The sequence below is a fragment of the Mauremys mutica genome, chromosome 1, assembly GCF_020497125.1.
Source record: "Mauremys mutica isolate MM-2020 ecotype Southern chromosome 1, ASM2049712v1, whole genome shotgun sequence".
NCBI lineage: Eukaryota > Metazoa > Chordata > Testudines > Geoemydidae > Mauremys > Mauremys mutica.
Genome location: NC_059072.1, coordinates 367,128,518 through 367,148,120, shown reverse-complemented (window position 1 = coordinate 367,148,120; position 19,603 = coordinate 367,128,518). Strand labels below are relative to the sequence as shown.

The 19,603-nt window shown below is 43.4% G+C and overlaps 2 protein-coding genes across 2 annotated transcripts; one reads left to right on the top strand and one right to left on the bottom strand.

The window, feature by feature from the left end:
• Nucleotides 1–8,135: 8,135 nt before the first annotated feature.
• LOC123350483 (olfactory receptor 52R1-like) lies at nt 8,136–9,089 on the top strand. Its single transcript, XM_044989102.1, has one exon. It carries the CDS (start codon nt 8,142–8,144, stop codon nt 9,087–9,089), a length of 948 nt encoding a protein of 315 aa, XP_044845037.1. The 5' UTR covers nt 8,136–8,141.
• Nucleotides 9,090–15,817: 6,728 nt separating this feature from the next.
• On the bottom strand, nt 15,818–16,765 carry LOC123362241 (olfactory receptor 52E4-like). The gene has a single exon (XM_045002654.1). The coding sequence runs from the start codon at nt 16,763–16,765 to the stop codon at nt 15,818–15,820; it is 948 nt and encodes a 315-aa protein (XP_044858589.1).
• Nucleotides 16,766–19,603: the final 2,838 nt, after the last annotated feature.

The window sequence follows — 19,603 nt, the reverse complement described above, 5'->3', positions numbered from 1 at the left end:
TCTGTAACAAAAGTATAAAGGGTTGCTGTAATTGTTTACCAGTTGAGAGACCTGTCCGGGACTGGGGCGACCCTGTGTCCTATGGCACTCTCTCCCTCCATTGTAATTACTGGAGAAATAATAAAGTATTTGATTTTGCTGCACCCAAAAGAAAAAACGAGAAATGAGTTTTTCTCCGACAATTTGGGGGCTCGTCCGGGATGGCAACGCCCACGGACCCACAGACGGCTACTACGGATCATTCCCCTTCGAACCCCATGGCGCCACATGAGAGGTATGAGACCTTTTGAAATCTCTATTGGGGTATCGGAGGAGGACTGTCCGTGAGGACGTCTGTCTCTGTTGGGCTCACGCCATCTGAACTTATTGACTGTGCAGCAAGATAAGATGCACAGTGGTATTGGGGAAAGGCCCCAACAATGTTAGTTTATAGCAGTATTGGGAACTGCTGAGTTGGCCAACAAGGTAATGCATAGGTAAATGCATTAGAATGCACCGGTGCTAAGGGGTTTTTACCGCCTCAAGAGGGGTTGTCATACCGCCTCATGGTATTGGACAGGACCAGGTAAAGATGCATCGTGGTTAAAAAAAAAAAAAAAAAAAAACAGAGGTAAAAGAAGAAAAAGGAAAAAAAAAAGAGGCCTTGGTGTGTGTGTGTACACCAGTGTGAGTGACTGTTACCGGAAGACGCCCAGAATACCCTGTGAAGCGAAAGCTCGTGATCAGGACTACTCTAACGCAAGCCCGGTAACTAGTGGATCTTTAGGAGATCCGACCCACGGTGGGCTGACTCGGCCTGGCATAGTCCGGCGAGGAAGCTGCCTGGGTCTACAGTTCAAAGTTCTAACCTATCTAATGTGGAATGGTGCTAATTACCATTTACATAATTTTCTACAATATTTCTATAAATTGAAATTAGATCAATTACCCTGAAATTTGCTCATCCCTTTCTGGCCATGTGTAACACAACCCCTTTTGCAAAGCCTGGGTCTGTTGCTTAAACAATCATGTGCCTCAAAAGAGAAACTGGAAACAGAGTGGGCCCAAGGGGGAGCTCTGAGAAGGGTGTGCTGAAGCAATTGGAGAGTCTGGGGAAACCAGGACAAAACTAGTCTCAGGGCCTTGGCACGCAGGTCTCGACTCCCAGAGGGAGGTGCTAGAACAGCAGCTGAACCCCAAGAGTGGGCCTGAAAGTTGCTGCTACTCAAAAGCACATTATTTCAGGGGCTGCAGGGGGAAGCACAATCACAACCACCTGTTGGGTGTCCAGCCATGGGAGCCTGAGCAGGGCTGTGACAGCCAACCTGGAGATGCTACATGGTTGCTTGTCACCTGTGACTGGAAGAGGAGTGAGGCTGGGTGGGGAGGTGTCCACAAGATGTTCTCTACACCCAAATGTGGCTCCTCTGCCCTCTGCTCCACTACCCTGAGTACTTTGGGTCCAGGACTGATCCCTCCAGGCTCCCCTGAAAGGAATATTTCCTGAAGCAGGGAATGGCAGTTTGGGGTCAGGCAGAGCATTTGGCTTCTCCCTTTGCAAGAGCCCTCCAGAATGGCAGAGGCAGGGAGTTGCTGTTCTAGTGGGTTGTGTCCCATCTCTCTCTCTCCCCCCACCCCATGCATTTGGGTCTGTGACGGGGTGTGCATGCCACACACTGGGACTGCAGAGGTTAATTCCTCTCCTTGGGTTGAGGAGGCTATGTCACCATACCTGCCAATCTTCTATGATTCTGTGATTGAGTCTATGCATGCTGGAGGAGTGGGCCTGTGCAACTACTTACACCAAAGACAGGGCTTCTTCCATCAGCATAGATAATCCACCTCCCCGAGAAGTGGTAGCTAGGTGGATGGAAGAATTCTTAAGTCTACATCTTCATGTCTACACCAGGGTTAGATTGATGTTTGGATTTTGTTGTTGTTTCAAAATAGGCATGCATGCTGCTTCCTCTGCCTCTGCCAGGCCTTCCACAACCCCTGGATGACACGAAGCCCACATTCTCCAGCAGCCTATTCTCGAAATGCCAGTAGCCCAGCCTGGCTCTCTGAGAAGAGAGAAACCGTCACAGCCACTAGATGATGGTCTGAGAACAGGGCCAGCCAAATCGGGGGATTTGATAGAAGCCTTCAACTACCTGAAGGGGGGTTCCGAAGAGGCTGGAGCTCGGCTGTTCTCAATGGTGGCAGATGACAGAACAAGAAGCAATGGTCTCAAGTTGCAGTGGGGGAGGTCTAGGTTGAATATTAGGAAACACTATTTCACTAGGAGGGTGGTGAAGAACTGGAATGGGTTACCTAGGGAGGTGGTGGAATATCCATCCTTAGAGTTTTTTTAAGGCCCAGCTTGTCAAAGCCCTCTCTGGGTTGATTTATTTGGGGTTGGTCCTGCTTTGATCAGGGGTTGGAGTAGTAGATGATCTCCTGAGGTCTCTTCCAACCCTAAGCTTAATAACATAAGAACATAAGAAGGGCCATAGTGGGTCAGACCAAAGGTCCATCTAGCCCAGTGTTCTGTCTACCAACAGTGGCCAGTGCCAGGTGCTCCAGAGAAAATGAACAAAACAGCTAATCATCAAGTGATACATCCCCTGTCATCCATTCCCAGCTTGTGGCAAACAGAGGCTAGAGACACCATCCCTGCCAATCTTCTATGATTCTGTGATTGAGTCTATGCATGCTGGAGGAGTGGGCCTGTGCAAGATGGAAGTGTGATAGTCAGAGTACAGGAATGTTCCCTCATTGGTCGCATGGTGGGAGGATGCCCAGGACAGAATGGCTGATTAAGCATCTGTGCACCAAGGCACCCTTCCTGTGGCTCAGGCTGTCATACAGAACTGTATAACTGACCTCTTGGAGGGAAGCAGTCATGCAACTGACCTCTCGGTGATAGACAGAGGGGTGACAGAGTGTAACCCCATCCAATTCCTGATTTTTCAGGACTTTGTCCATCATGTGCTTGTGAAAACTAACTCTGTCTCTTTAAGACAGGATGTGAATCCTAAGGAATAAATGGTTGTCTGTTAAAATGTTAATGATCCACCTGAATGAGGAGAGGAGAAAATTCTCTGGGTTTGGAAGGCATAGAAAGCAGCTGTGAAAGAGCTACTGGGAGAAAACACATTTCTCAGCCCAAATGGCACAGATCACAACTCTCTAGGTTGCAGTGCTGGGAGTGGGGATCACAAGGAAAACATGAGATGGGGACGGGTTTATTTTTTGCATGGGCATAACCCTGGGGCTGGGAAGCTGCTCCACAGGGAGCTAGCCAACACGCAAAGTCCCTTTACATCCTTACCTCACCAGACACTGCAATACCGAGACACCAAAAATGACCTTAGACTGAGATCCCCACTGAAGGGAACACTGAGGGGAAAGGAAAATCAGTAATTAAACATGTTAATATTCAGGGAGGATTGAATGACACAAAGGATTTTGAACAAAGGAAACTGTCCACGGAAAGTGTGGAATAATAAGAATACTTGGAAATGTCTACCTGTGATAAAAGATTTTGTGTTATTGTTAAATCTCATGATGCAAAATTTGTTGCTAATGCTAAACATTATAACAGAAAATTTGGTACTTATCGTAAATCTTATGAAAAGGTGTAACATGCATGATATTTGGGAAAAGGTCTTGGAAGTACTTGGAATAGTAAACAAGAAGCCTTATGGGGAGACCATGGTTACATCAGGGAAGTCAGGAGTGATGGATTCTGTCTGTCATGGATTCTGTCTGTAACTTTGGCTAAATCACATCTCCCCGTGCCTCAGTTTATCTATCTGTATAACAAGGTTATGTTCATAGTGACTTTCCTTTGCTTGGTATTTTGAAGAGCCTTCAATGAAAGATGCTGCACAGTCTGATCATAGTTATTGGTGAGATTTACTGATCTGTGATCCCTTCGCGACAGCCCAGTATACCTCCAGAAGTGTTCAAGTTTCCACTCAGTTGTCTCCTCCAGATCTGTCTCTCTACTATTTACCCAGTTATCCTGGGCATTTTCAGGAGATCTAGGCATTATCCCTAGTTTTCTTGCTAATCAACTATATTTTTAAATATACATAAATACACAGAACAGCCAATTCCTCTCTGACTCAGCACAGAGCCCAGAAGTTCTCATCTCCCTTTGGGAAGGTCCCTTAATTACTGTTTACTCCTAAAGCTGGATAATTAGTAGAGAAGCAGAGACAGGCTTGTCTCCAGCCTGTTTACACTCAAATGCTGCTTCTCCCTTAGAGGCCAAGTAAATCCCACTGGGACTTCGCAGAGCTATATTATAAATGGTGAACATCCCTGTACTGGCTCTTGGCACTGGATATTGCTATAGATGCTGCAGTGAGAGAGGTGTGGGACACGGCTACCTGAGGGGGATTCCTAGCGAGGACACTTCCCATTCAGAATTCACAGGTACCATCTCTTGCTGAGAAGCTCACCTGCTCAACAAACCCAGTGGAACATGGGAATGATGGGTTAGAGAGCAAGTCTGTGGTCCTTTCACTGTGGTCCTTTCACAGTATTGCTGGTCAAAATGTCACTGTTTTCTGTGCACCCCTGCCCAACCCAGCTGATGGCCTCCAGCACCAAAGTGGCTGCATTTCATTGGCACAGTGGATCCTTCAGGATGAAAGGTTTTAAGAGATGTACAGTACAAGGCCATATTCTGAGGCTGGGACACATATTTTGCTGAGACCCCACTGAGGCAAAACACCCCTTGGAATAAGAACTCAGTAAAGACTTCAGGAGCCAGCTGTGTGTTAATGCACAGACACTTTCACCTCCTCACTGAACAATTATAAGAATTTTTCAACATGGGTAAGACTTATTTTCTCCAAGCTTCACTTGATAAATTGGCTGAGCTGTTTTGCTATAAACTTTCAACAGACAATTCAGCCGGAAGCAGACACCCAGCATGGGAAATTTCAGTCCAAACACCTAAAATTTGACAAACTTCCCAGCAATTGAAAATGAAGTCTTCTTATTGATGTGTGTCTTAGTCATTGAAGACTAAGGGCTATCCACAGTTCCACTGTCGTCCTCTTCTTACAGTTAGGAAGTTTTTCCTAAAATTTAATTTAAATCTGTTGTGGCGGAAGTTTGAAATAATTGCCTCTTGTCCTGCCCTCTGTGGTAAGACAGAACAGCTTTCCTCCACCTCTTTATGGCAGCCTTTCAAGTGTTTGAAGAATGTTATCACATCCCCACTTAATCTCCTCTTTTCCACACTAAACATAACCAGTTCCATCCGCCTTTGGTCGTATGGCTTGTATTCCATCCCTTTAGTCATCTTTGTCACTCACCTCTGGATCCTTTCCATTTTCTATACATCCTTCCCATGCACTGGTGGCCATAACTGTACTCAGTACTCCAGCTGAGCCCAAACCAGTGCTTCATAGAGGAATACTATCACATACCATGACTTGCATGCTATGCCTCTGCTAATACAACCTAATGTTGAATTTGCCTATTTTGAAACAACAAAATCCAAACATCAATCTAACCCTGGTGTAGACATGAATATGTAGACTTAAGAATTCTTCCATCCACCTAGCTACCACTTCTCGGGGAGGTGGATTATCTATGCTGATGGAAGAAGCCCTGTCTTTGGTGTAAGTAGTGTCTACACAGAAGCACCAAGGCAGCGCTGCTATAGCATTTTTATTGTAGACAAGCCTTCAGGCAGATTTTGCAATAAAGCATTCGGCCTGGATCTGCCAACATGGAGAGCTGGAGAGTCCACCGCTTCCCTTCTCAGTTTGTTCCAATTGTTAACCACCCTCAGTGCTGAACATATGGCCATTATTTCCTGCTGGAATTTGTCCACGTTCAGCTTCCATCCATTTGGCCTTGCTTTGCCTTTCTCCTCTAGATTACAAAGCCCATTGCTACCCACGGTTATCTCCCCATGAAACTGTCTGCTTGATCAGGTTTTTTTTATAAGTTAAAGAGATGAAACCCTTCAAGTTTCTCATGGTCCGGCTTTTTCTCCAGCCTCCAATCATTTTTGTGGCTCTTTTCAGCCCCCTCTACAATTTTTCAACATCCTTTTAAAATGTGGACTCCACAACTGGATGCAATCGGTTTCACCAGTGCCATGTGCAGAGGTAAGATCCTTCCCCTGCTCCATCTCACCACTCCCTGTTTATACATCCAAGGATCATATCAGTCCTTTTGGCCACAGCAGCGCACTGGGAGATCACAATGAGTTGGTTTTACACAATGACGTCTAAATCCTGTTCAGGATCCGTGCATTGCATAATACAGTGTCCAAGACTGTGGGTCAGGCTTGCATTTCCTGTTACGAGAGGCTAAGTTTGCATTTGACTGTACTAAAACTTTTTTTTTCATGGGACACTCTTACCAGTGCCCCAGATCAATCGGTGTGCCTTCCTTGTCCTTCTCATTTTCACCCTCTGCCAATCTTTGGGTCATCTGAAAAATTTTATCTGCAGTGATTTTCTATGTCCTCTCAGATCATTGATGAAAATATTGAGTAGCATTGGTCCCAGAACTGATCCCTGCAGAACCCCACTAGAAACAGCCCCATTCACTGATAATGACCTGTTAGCAATTGATTTCTCAGATCTGTCAGTTCACCAGTTTTATTCCATTTTATGTGTGCACTACTGATATTGTAGAGTGTTAATTATTTTATCTCAGTGTTTCCCCCGAATAAGTCAAATGCCTCAGGAAAATCAAAGCTTATTGTATCTGCATGGTTCCCTTGATCAGCAAAATCTGTACTCTATTAAAGGGTGAAATCAGGTTTATTTGACAAGACTGAGTTTGCCTAAATCCTGTTGTGAATGGCATTACTTGTATTATAGAATGTTTTTCTTGAACTAATTCCATACCAGCTTTTCCATATTTCCTAAGCTTCTCAAATCTTTTTTTTTAACAGTACCTTAATTTTTTTAATGCTTTACATGTAAAGAGGAATTTCCCTAAAACTTTTCTAGGATTCCTTTTATTCTTAATATACTTAATAACTTCCTTTTTGTAATCCTCAGCCCTGCCAACTATGGATTTTCCCCTGATGTCTTCGATATACATTTATCTTCCCCACCCTCATTACTGCCTTCACTTGGCAAATGGACCAGCTTTTTAGCCAAAGTTTTTCACCTTCTTGACTGAGGAATCCTGACTTTTTTCTCTGTCTAATGATCTCTCTTAAAAACACTTTCAATTTTCATTACAATTTTTTGTCTAATTATTTCCTTCCAATCAGTTTTGATGATAGTTTTCCTCAGCTTTGGGGAATTAGAACTTTAGAAGCACTGTGTGTCTATAGAAACTACAGGTTTGGTGTTCTCTGTTCATTTGAATGTAATCAGATCCATTCCTAATTTTGCTGTCCTCTATCACTTGCCCCCTTGTTTGTCTCTTCTCTAAACAGCCTCAGACTTGTCAGTCTGTCCACATACGGCAGCCTCCCCATTCTCAGAGCCTGTCTTGGAAATCCCCTTTTTATTTGCTATATCCTTTATAGAGACTGGGTGACCAAAACTGAGCACATGTCCAGAGCAGGTTATTCTCCATTCCATTCCTCAGGCATCCAAATATTGTTTTTGTTTTGGCCACTGCTGTGAATGACCAGGTGTTTCTCCGGAGTTGCTATCAATGATGCTGAGGTCTTTTCTCTAAGTTGTTTTCTAGTTGGGATGTTTCCCCAGCACGTCTTTACAAAGGTTTGGGTTTTTTCTACTCTCATATTTTAAGCAAACAGATGAAAGGGGAACTCCCTACAGCATGGATTCTCGAACAATGATTGATAGCCAATATCCACATTCGTGTTTCCTGTTGGTGACTCTTAAGGTTTCCCCCACTATGATGTGCAAGAATTATTGATGCATGGAGCATCATAACATATTAAATTAGCATAGGAATGTTCAGTTGTTCATAATTCATTTAATTAAATAATGAGAATGTCATTTCTCAGTGTATAAAGAGCAACCAATCTACTTAACCCACAAGAACAGCCTCCAGTAGTGTATGTAGTGTCTCATATTAACATTGTCTCTCCATCCAGGCATTTGTACTTCAACTATCACCCTGGACCCTGGTCACATACAGGAAGTCAGGGGAACCTACGGTGCATGCAGGAGACACCGTTCTGACCAAGAGTTGGAAACCTTCTCCCCTACTCCATGTCAGATTCCAACACAACCAGCTTCACCAACCCCTCCACCTTCATCCTGATGGGCATTCCTGGCCTGGAGGTGGCCCACATCTGGATCTCCATCCCCTTCTGCATCATGTATGCTATAGCCATCCTGGGGAACTTTTCCATCCTGTTCATTGTGAAGAGGGAGTCGAGCCTCCATGGGCCCATGTATTATTTCCTCTGCATGCTGGCCATCACCGACCTGGTCCTGTCCACAGCCACCATGCCAAAAATGTTGAATATATTCTGGTTCAATTCCAGGGAGATCGATTTCAGTGCCTGCCTCACCCAGATGTACTTCATTCACTGCTTCTCAGCAATGGAGTCTGGGATCTTAGTGGCCTTAGCTTTGGATCGCTATGTGGCTATCTGTGATCCCCTGAGACATTCCACCATCCTGACAAATTCTGTTGTGGCCAAGATTGGCCTGGCTTTGGTTCTGCGCAGCGGCATACTTGCATTACCCTATCCCTTCCTAGTGAGGCGGTGGCCATATTGCAGAACCAACATCATCCCCCACTCTTACTGTGAGCACATAGCCGTGGTGAAGCTGGCCTGCGCCGACACCCGCCTCAGTAGTTACTACGGCCTCTTTATTCTATTCTCTGTGATCGGTCTGGATGTTTTTTTTATCACCGTTTCATATATCCAGATCCTCAAGGCAATCTTCAGCCTCCCCACAAAGGATGCCCGGCTAAAGACTTTTGGGACTTGCGGCTCCCATCTTTGCGCCATCTTAACCTTTTACATACCAGATTTCTTCTCTTCCATCACGCATCGGTTTGGACATAATGTGCCCCTGCATGTCCTCATTCTCATGGCCAATGTGTACCTTTTGGTGCCCCCCTTGTTACACCCCATCATCTATGGGATGAGGACCAAACAGGTCCGGGACAGGTTGCTCCGGCTCTTTTCTCATAAAGGAACCTAAAAGTTTTCCCCGGTGATATGGCTCTCAGGCCAAGCTCCGTGTAGAGCTGACTGGTGATATGGCGCTGGGCTGTCGTCCCTGAATCACTCACTGGGCAGTCAGAGAGACATTAAATCCTTTCCTGACCTCATTTTGCTGTGTCAGCATGATAAGCTGGGGAATCAGTTCATGTACAATTCAGTGGGTTGCCACCTTTTTTAATTTCTGGAAGCTGGACCCCCAGAACCACGACCCTTAGACTGACTCTTCTGCCAAGTCTCTGCACCTGCTGTACCTCTTCCCTGCAAACCCCGCACCTCTGTCCCTTGCTCCTCTCTTCCCCTCCCCTTGTTAGTTGCTGGATCATTTTAATCTCCTTTCCACAAACACCTATGTTCTTTTTCTTTTTCTGCTGCCTGAAAAATGAATAGCTTGAATTTTGAAATTGTTTGCTGTTTTCTCTCATCCTGTTGCTTTTCTGTCCCTACTTCCCTTTCTGAAATAAGGAAACATAAAAGGAAAAAAGTGGTGACCTATTTGATCTCCAGCCACCAAACTTAAAATCTCTGCACAAATGTATGAAGTTCAAATTTCACTCCGAACAGCAAGGTGTGCATTTCACACTGCTTGTAATGCCACTGTGATGGACGTTGTGATGATACAATCTGGAACTGGGGCACTGCTGATCCCTCTAGCATATCAGTCTGGGCCCCCTCCCCTCTCAGGCTGTGAGAAGCTTCAGATGCCTACAGGTCCTGCACTTACACAAACATTCACAGGCAGGGATACACCCAGTTGAGTTACATGAATGCTTTCGCCAGCCACCCGTGAACCCTCTGTAGCAAGGATCTAGCCAACTACCTCCAGTTCACCAACCTAGGACACAGAGCTGACCATCTTCTCCTGCTCATAAGCCTGACTGGTAAGTTTATTACTCATCTGCCTCTTCCTCAATGTGGAGCGGACAATGCACCAGCCCCTGATCCTGAGCAGATTTCCCTTTATACTTCAAACAACACATTGTTTTAGGTTAAAAAAATAGAACCGATTTATTAACTACAAGTAACAAGTGTACAGATCAAAGAAGATTACCTAAGAAATAAAGGAAAATTGCAGACCAACACTACCTAAATCATCCCAGCCAGGGCTTTGTCGAACCAGGACTTAAAAACCTCAAACAATGGAGATTCCACTTCCTTAGGTAACCCATTCAAGTACTTGAACACTCTCCCAGTGAAATAGTTTTTCCTAATATCCAACCTAGACCTCTCCCATTGCAACTTGAGATTGATGCTTCTTGTTCTGTCATCTGTCATCATTGATACCAGCCGAGCTCTAGCCTCTTTGGAAATCCCCTTCAGGTAGTTGAAGGCTGCTATGAAATCCCCCCTCATTCTTCTCTTCTACAGACCAAATAAGTTCCCTCAGCCTCTCCTCGTAAGTCATGTGCACCAGCCCCCTAATCATTTCATTGTCCTCCACTGAGCTATCTCCAATTTGTCCACATCCTTCCTGTAGTGAGGGGCCACCAAACTGGATACAATACTAGTTCTTTTTCGAACCTCATTATAGCCTTGTCCATCACAACATCCTGTGGCAAATAGTTCCAGATACTGACTATGAGTTGTCTGAAAAAATACATCCTTTCATTTGTTTTAACCTGTTTTAAACCGGCTACCTATTATTGGGTGACACCAAGTTTTTGTGTTATGAGAAGGAGTAAATAACACTTCCTTATTCATTTTGTTTACACCTTTCAGGATTTTATAGACCACTCTCATACCCCCCCCCTTAGTCATCTGTTTTCCAAGCTGACAACTCCCAGCCTTTTCATCTCAACTCATATGGAAATTGTTTGATACCCCTAATCATTTCTGTTGCCCTTTCTGTATCTTTTCCAATTCCAATATATCTTTTTTGAGATGGGGCAACCAGATCTGCATGCAGTATTGAATATGTGGGCATAGCATAAGTATAGATAGAGGCAATATATTTTCCATCTTATCTCTCCCTTTTGTAATGATTCCCAACACTCTGTTAGCTTTTTGGACTGCCGCTGCACATTAAGTGGATGTTTTTGGAGAACTATCCACAATGACTTCAATATCTTTCTTGAATGATAACAGCTAATGTAGACACCATAATTTTTATGTATAGTTGGAAGGATGTTTTCCAGTGTGCATTATTTTGCATTTTGTCGATATTGAATTGTATCTGCCATTTTGCTGCCCAGTCATACAGGTCTGAAAGATCCTTTTGTAGCTCTTCTCAGTGTACCTGGCACTTAACTGTCTTGAATAATTTTGTTTCATCAGCAAATTTTGCCACCTCACTGTTTACTAGGGCTGTCAAGTAATTTTTTTTTTCAACATCACTCTGGAGCATACACTAGGATATGGTCAGAGCCCTCAAAGGTGTCCAAAGGCCAACTCCTGGAGTCCCTGACTCCTCCTCCAGTTGGTGTCTATGTCTCTGCTGCAGCCATCACTCTGCTAGCAAAGTCCCCTCTCCGGCCCTTGTGCCTCTGTCCTACCCCAGCTTCCTCTGGATCATCCAGTCCAGGTGGTTTAAAAGGGCTGGACCAACAGCTCCTCTCTCTCTTCCTTTTCTGGGGAGGTCCCATTCCTTCCATGCCCACTCCTTTGCAGAGAAGGTGGAGAAAACTGTTTTTTATCTAGAAATGCAGTTACTCCCTTCTTCTGTCCAGGCGAGATCTCGTTAGGGCTGATAGCCTTTAATGACCAATTTATATATAGGCAGATGCCTCCTGCCCCTTAGTACAAAGAGGGTGAGTGAAGAGTAGAGGAAAATCCCAAAGAAATAAGGATACAGATTGTTGATACAATCAAATGTGAATTAATAGGATTAAAGTTTCTGCCCAATGTGGCAATCAAAAAAAGTGAACAGAATGTTGGTAATCAGGTAGACAGAATAGATAATAAGACAGAAAATATCTTATTGCCTCTATACAGGTCTATGCTATGCCCACATATTGAATACTGAGTGCAGATCTGGTCACCCCATCCCCAAAAAAGATATGTTGGAATTGGAAAAGGTACAGAGAAGGGCAATAATTTATTAGGGATATTAAACGTTTGAGGAGAGGTGAAAAAGATTGGGACATTTCAACTTGGAAAAGAGATGACTCAGGGGGGTATGAGGTATCAGGTTTCCCTCCCCACTCTGAACCCCTGGGTACTGATGCGGGGACCTGCATGAAAGGCCCCTAAGCTTATATTTCACCAGCTTAGGTTAAAACTTCCCCAACGCACAAATTCTTTTCTTTGTCCTTGGACAGTATTGCAGCCACCAGCAAGTGATTAAACAAACATTCAGGGAGGGGCTACTTGGAGCCACACCCCGCCCAAATATCCCCCCAATCCCCTTCACCCCCTTTCCTGGGGGCAGGGGTTGAGAATAATATACCAACCAATAGGTTAACAAAGTGAGCACAGACTAAATCCCTGGTTTTTAGGAGACCGAAAATCAATCAGGGTCTTAAAAGAAGAATTTTATTAAAAAAAGGTAAAAGAATCACACCTGCAAAATCAGGATGTAAGATAACTTTACAGAGTAAATAAAAGGATTTTAAACCCAGAGGATTCTCCTCTGACTCTGCTTCCCAGTTACAAAACCAAAATATAATTATCTCTTAGCATAGGGAAAAGTCACAAACTAAAACAAACGATAATCTAACACATTTCCTTGCTGTTACTTAGAACTTCTGTAAGTTTAGATGTATCATCTCAGGATCTTGTTAGGAGCTGGTTTACCTGCTTGGTATCTCTTTTGTCCCGAGAGGGAACCAACAAAAAAGCACAAACAAAAACCTCCCCCAACCCCAGATTTGAAAGAGAGCTATAATATCATGACAGGTGTGGAGAAATTGAATAAAGGAACGTTATGTACTCCTTCAACTAACACAAGAACTACTTTTCACCCAATGAAATTAATAGGGAGCAGATCTAAAGCAAACAAAAATAATTATTTATTCACAGTCAACCCGTGGAATTCTTGGCCAGAGGAGGTTATGAAGGCCAAAAGGATAACATGGTTCCAGTAAATTAGTTCATGGAGTATAGGTAAATCAATGGCTATTAGCCATGATGGCCAGGGATTTTGTCACTAGCCTCTGTTTGCCAGAAGCTGGGAGTGGGTGACAAGGCATGAATCACTTGATGATTACCTGTTCTGTTCATCCCCTCTGAAGCACATGGCATTGGTCATGGTCAGAAGACAGGATCCTGGGCTGGATGGACCGTTGTCTTTACCCAGTATAGCCTTCTTTATAGAGCCCATATGTATCTGCCCCATGCTGTAACCCACTCTCCTCACAAAGCTGAGATAGAAACCAGGAAGCTTGATGGGGTCTCTCTCTCCACAGAGTTAGTAACAAAGTAAGAATATACTGTGACATTGCACTCCATATGTTTTATGGAAATATGCTTATGAAAGTGAATATGATGTAATTGGAATATGCTTTATGCAAAAGGTCTCTTGTAAAGTATCGTAACAAAGGTTATAACCTACTCAATATTTTCATCCTATTGGTATGTATCATTTTTGTATCTGAAGCTAGAAATATGAAGTATAACTCTGAGGTCCTCTTATACTCTTGCAAATTGTGGGCCATTAATGGTGGTTTAGAATCTTGATGGCTCCCATTGACCCAGACAATTGGTTGTAAATGGTTTATTTATCTCCAAACCTTCCTGTGTACATGTGGGCCAACCCATGAAAAATGTAGACTAGGGGTCTTACTGTGACGTGATCATGTCACATGATACTGGAATCCATCTTAATCCTTTTACTTTTTCATTGATGAGCCGTGGGTGGGGACAAGCACAGACAAAAGATTCCCACCTTGTGCCAAAGGTATGAAAGGGGTGGAGCAGGACAAAGGAGGCCTCCAGTCATGAGAAAACACCTGGTTACCACTGGAGATGTCTGCTGGATCTAACAAAGACTGTACCAGGGGAAAGGATTAGGCCCAGACTAGGAAGGAGGCTGATCTGTGAAAGAAGCTTATTGGAACATCTTTGAGGGTGAGATATTTCCTCTAATCAGTTTCTTAATGCATTAGCTTTAGATTTGCCTGTTTTTGCTTTATTTTGCTTTTTTGACTTACTTTCTTCTGTCTCATTACTTGAAACCACTTAAATACAACTTTTTACTTAATAAAATCACTTTTGAGTATTAATAAACCCAGAGTAAGTGATTAATACCTGGGGGAACAAACAGCTGTGCATATCTCTTTATCAGTGTTATAGAGGGTGGACAATTTATGAATTTACCCTTTATAAGCTTTATGCAGAGTGAAACAGATTTATTTGGGGTTTGGATCCCTTCGGAAGCTGGGTGTCTGGGTGCTGGAAACAGGTATCTTGTTGAGCTGTTTTCAGTTAAGCCTGCAGTTTTGGGGGCATGACCCAGGCCCTGAGTCTGTGTTGCAGCAGGCTGGCGTGTCTGGCTCAACAAGACAGGGTTCTGGAAATCCCAAGCTTCCAGGGAAGACTGGCTCAGAGGTAATTTCAGCACATCAGGTGACAGTTTCCGGGGATCTCTGTGACCGATCCCATCACATATATATTAACATTTTAATCCTGAATGGTATCCCCTATGTGACTTCCCACAAGATGTCAGTAAATGTTTGTATTAGAGCTGAGTGGCTCTACATTTACTTTTCCTTCTTTTATATAGGAATTAAATATTTTTCAACTGCCACAAAACTAGACGGTTAAAGTGGCAACACCTACAAAATCTGAAATGGCTCCCCTACACGTGGGAGTGGGGAGAGTGGAGGTGAAAAGAATACAGTGACTGACAAGGGGAGGGGAAGAGAGAAGTGAGCAACTTAAGTGGGGCCTTTGTGGGTGTCATAGGTTTCACCCCCACTCTGGACTTTAGAGTACAGATATGAGGACCTGAATGAGAAGCCCTAAACTTAATTACCAGCTTAGATCTGGTTTTGCTGCCACCATCCAGATGTCTGAGTCATCTAGAAAACTCTGTCTTCCCCCAAAAAACTTTCCCCTCCCTAGGTAGCCTTGAGAGACTCCTCCACCAATTCCCTGGTGAGTCCAGATCCAATTCCCTTGGATCTAAAAATAGGGGGAAAATCAATCAGGTTCTTAAAAAGAAGGCTTTTAATTAAAGAAAAGAAAGGTAAAAGAAAAAACCCTCTGGGAGACAGCATACAAGCTGATGTCACAGACAACAGATTTAAAACACAGGAAACCTTAGTATACACAAGAATACCCAAATTTGATTACTCCCCTAATTGCACAAAGACAAGTTACAAAAACTATTTATTCCTTTTTAAAACTTACTACTCTGATAAGAGGCTGGTTCCTTGATCTTTTTCACTCTGGCTGAAACTGAAACTGACTCTAAACAAAGGAAACATCCCTCCTTCCTTTTGAAACATCTTGTTCCCCCATTGGTTCCTCTGGTCAGGTGTCAGCTAGGCTAGGTGAACTTCTTAACCCTTTACAGGTAAAGCAGGGAAGGAGCCAGGGTAAGGGGTGGGGTTGCAGAGGTCCCGCTTCCGGCAATTAAAAAGAGGCAAACTAGTGAATTGTACATGGGCTGATTCCACAGTTTGCCATGCTGGCACAGCACAATAAGTTCATAAGTTCATAAAAGGGTTTAATGTCTCTCTGACTGTCCAGGAAGTGGTTCAAGGAAGATGGCCCAACACCATGTCACCAGCTATCTCTTCATGGAGCCTGAATACCAGGATAAAAAATTTAGGTCTCTTTACAAGTAAAGAGCTTGAGCAGCCTGTCCCGGATCTGTTTTGTCCTCACCCCATAGATGATGGGGTGAAGCATGGGGGGCACCAGAAGATACACATTCGCAATGAGAACAAATACATGTTGGGGCACTTTGTGGCCAAACCGGTGAATGAGGGATGAGAAGAATTCTGGAAGGTAGAAAGATAATATGCAACAAAGGTGGGAGCCGCAGGTCCCAAAAGTTTTCATCCGGGCATCCTTTGTGGGGAGGCTGAAGATGGCCCTGAGGATTTGGATATAGGACACAGCGATAAAAGGCACATCTAGACCAATTACAAAGAATAGTACAAAGAGGCCATAGTAACTACTGATCTGGATATCGGCGCAGGCCAGCTTCACCACAGATATATGATCACAGTAGGAGTGGGGGATGATGTTGGTTCTGCAATATGGCCACCGCCTCACTAGGAATGGATAGGGCAATGCAAGTATGCCGCTGCGCAGCACCACCGCCAGGGCAATCTTAGCCACAACAGAATTTGTCAGGGTGCTGGAATATCTCAGGGGGTCACAGATGGCCACATAGCGATCCAAAGCCAAGGCCACAAAGATCCCAGACTCCATTGCTGAGAAGCAGTGAATGAAGTACATCTGGGTGAGGCAGGCACTGAAATTGATCTCCCTGGAATTGAACCAGAAGTTACTCAGCATTTTGGGCACAGTGGCCATGGACAGGACAAGGTCAGTGACGGCCAGCATGCAGAGGAAATAATACATGGGCCCATGGAGGCTCTGCTCCGTCTTTACGATGAACAGGATGGTGAAGTTCCCCAAGATGGCTATGGTGTACATGGTGCAGAAGGGGATGGAGATCCAGACATGCGATGCCTCCAGGCCAGGAATGCCCAGCAGGATGAAGGTGGAGGGGTTGGTGAAGTTGGTTGTGTTGGACTCTGACATGGAGTAGAGGAGAAGTTGTCCAACGCTGAAGCACAAGGGTGTCGCCTGCATGTACCGTACGTTCTCCTGACTTCCTGTATGTGCCCAGTGTCTAGGGTGATGGTTGCAGTTCAAATGCCTGAATGGAGAGACAATATTAATATAAGACTCTACATGCACTAGTTGAGGCTGTTTTCATGGGTGAAGCAGATTGGTTGCTCTTGACACAGTGAGATATAAAATTTTCATAATTCAGGGAAATGAATTATGAACAACTGTCCGTTATAATGCTAATTCAATGTTTTATGATACTCCATGCATCAATAATTCCTACATGTCAGGGTGGAGGAACCTTAAGAGGCAGCAGCGGGAAACACAAGTATGGATACTTGTTATCCATCATTGTTCCTTAATGCAATGAAACCCAAGGTAGAAAATCCACATTGTAGGGAGTTACACATTTATCTGATTTCTCAAAATCTGAAAGTGGAAAAAAATCCAAACCTTTTAAACACATATGCTAGGGATACTTGGAAAAGAACTGGGCATGATAGATAGCCGCTCAACTGAAACACCTTCTGAGTCTCAGCAGAGGGAAATGAAACACAATCTTTGCATTCCAAAGGAATGTCATAGAGAATAAACTCCTCTGGATATCTTTTCTGCTCTGGTCACCTGGTCTCTATAAAGGATATAACAAATATAAGGGGGATTTCCGAGACAGGCATGGGAATGGAGAACAGACTGAAAAGTCGGGGACTGTTTAGTTTAGAGAAGAGACACACAAGCAGGCATATGGTGGAGGGGTGGGAAATAGGTAAGGAAGTGATTCCATTCAAACTGACAAACAGAGAAGAGTTCCCAACTAATACTTTCTATAGACACTGAGTGCTTCAAAATCTCTAGTTTCCCTAAGCTGAGGAAAATTATCAACAAAACTGATTGGGACGAAAAATGTAGACAAAAAATTGGAATAAAAATTGGGAGATTATTAGATAGAGAAAAAGTCACAATTCCACAGTCAAGAAGGCTAAAATTCCGGTTCAGTTGCAAAGTGAAGGTACAAATTAGGGGTGAGGGGATATATAACAAATGTGAAAAAAGAGGAAATAAATAGCCTGCAATATAAATTGGTAATTATGAAAATTGAAAAGGCACTTTAAAGACATCAGTTAAATATCCATGGTTGGCAAAGCTAAGGATAACGAAAAAATGATTTTATTAAGTATATTAAGAAGTAAAGGAATCTTCGAAATGTTTTAGGGCAATTCCTGTGTTTTAAACTATAAAAATGAATGTAAAGATTTGAAAAGTTTAGGAAACAATGGAAAAGCTGCTATGGGATTAGTTCAAGAAAAAAAATCTAAGAATATAAATAATGCTAGTCAATGACAAGGTTTATGCAAAACCAGTCTTGTCAAGCAATCCTGAAATCATTCTTTTGTCAGGGTGGACATTTGGTTTATCAAGGGAACCGTGCATATGCAAAAATATTTGATTTTTATATTTCAATTTAATTTATGAAGGAAAAAGAGGGTGGTAAAATAAATAACACTCTACAATATCATTGGAGTACACACAAAATGGACCGAAGACTAGCTGACTGAGAGACCTCAGAAAGCACTTACAGTGACTGGAGCTTTTTCTAGTGGGGTTCTGCAGGGATCAGTTCTGGGCTTGATGTTATTCAATATTTTCATCACTGAACTGAAAGGAAATAGAAAATCAGTGCAGATAAAATTTGTGGACGACCCAAAGATTGGCAGAGCGCTGAAAATGAGGAAGATCAGTAAGGTGACCAGATAGAAAGTGTCAAAAAATTGACACTAGGCGGGGGGGAAACATGCTCTTATACAAGAAGAAGCCCCAAATATTGGGACTGTCCCTAAAAAATTGGGACATCTGGTCACTCTAAGGACAGGGCAGCCATATGAATTGTTCTGGAGCATTGGTAAGAATATTTAAATTGGTAAATATATTAATACAGTCAGAGAATGCAGGCCCAACCCACAGTCTGGGAAACTATATTATGCAGTGCAATAACCCTGACAAGGATTTACAGGTCATTGTTTAAAACCAACTCAAAACGCCAAAAGGACTGATGCAATCCTCGGAGGCATAAAAAAGAGAGTGGTGAGTTTTAGCAGGGGAAGGATTTTACCTCTGTACGTGGCTGTCATAGGTTTATTCCCCACTTTGAACTTTAGCGTCCAAAAGATGGGGACCTGCATGGATCCTTCTAAGCTTAAATCCTAGCTTAGATCTGGTACTTGCTGCCACCAGCCAGGTTTCAGTGTCTGGCACACTCTCTGTCCCCCCAAACCTTTCCCTGGGGAACACAGATCCAAACTCCTTGGATCTTAACACAAAGGGAAATAAACCATTCCCCCACCTTCTTCCCCCTCCCCTAGTCGTTGGGAAAGATTACCTTGATTCAACTCCTTGAATCTAAACAAAGAGGGATTCACCTCCCCCCCCACCTGTCCCTGGTGAGTCAAACTAATCCCCTGAGGTTTTAAACAAGGGAAAAAATCAAACAGGTTCTTAAAAAGAAAAGCTTTTAATTAAAGAAAAAAGAAAAGGTAAAATTTAGCTCTGTAAAATTCGGATGGAAGTTTACAGGGTACAGTTTATGAAACTACAGAGAGCTAGCAACCAAAAAAAATAAAATATGGTTCCAGCAAACACACATTTGCAAATACAGAAATTAATCAGAAGACTAATTTGCCTTTCTAATACTCACTATACTGCATGAAGAGAATATTTCAGGAAACTTGGAGAGCCTGGATATACGTCTGGCCCCTCTTAGATCCAAAGAGAGAACAGCCCCCAAAACAAAGAACACAAACAAAGACTTCC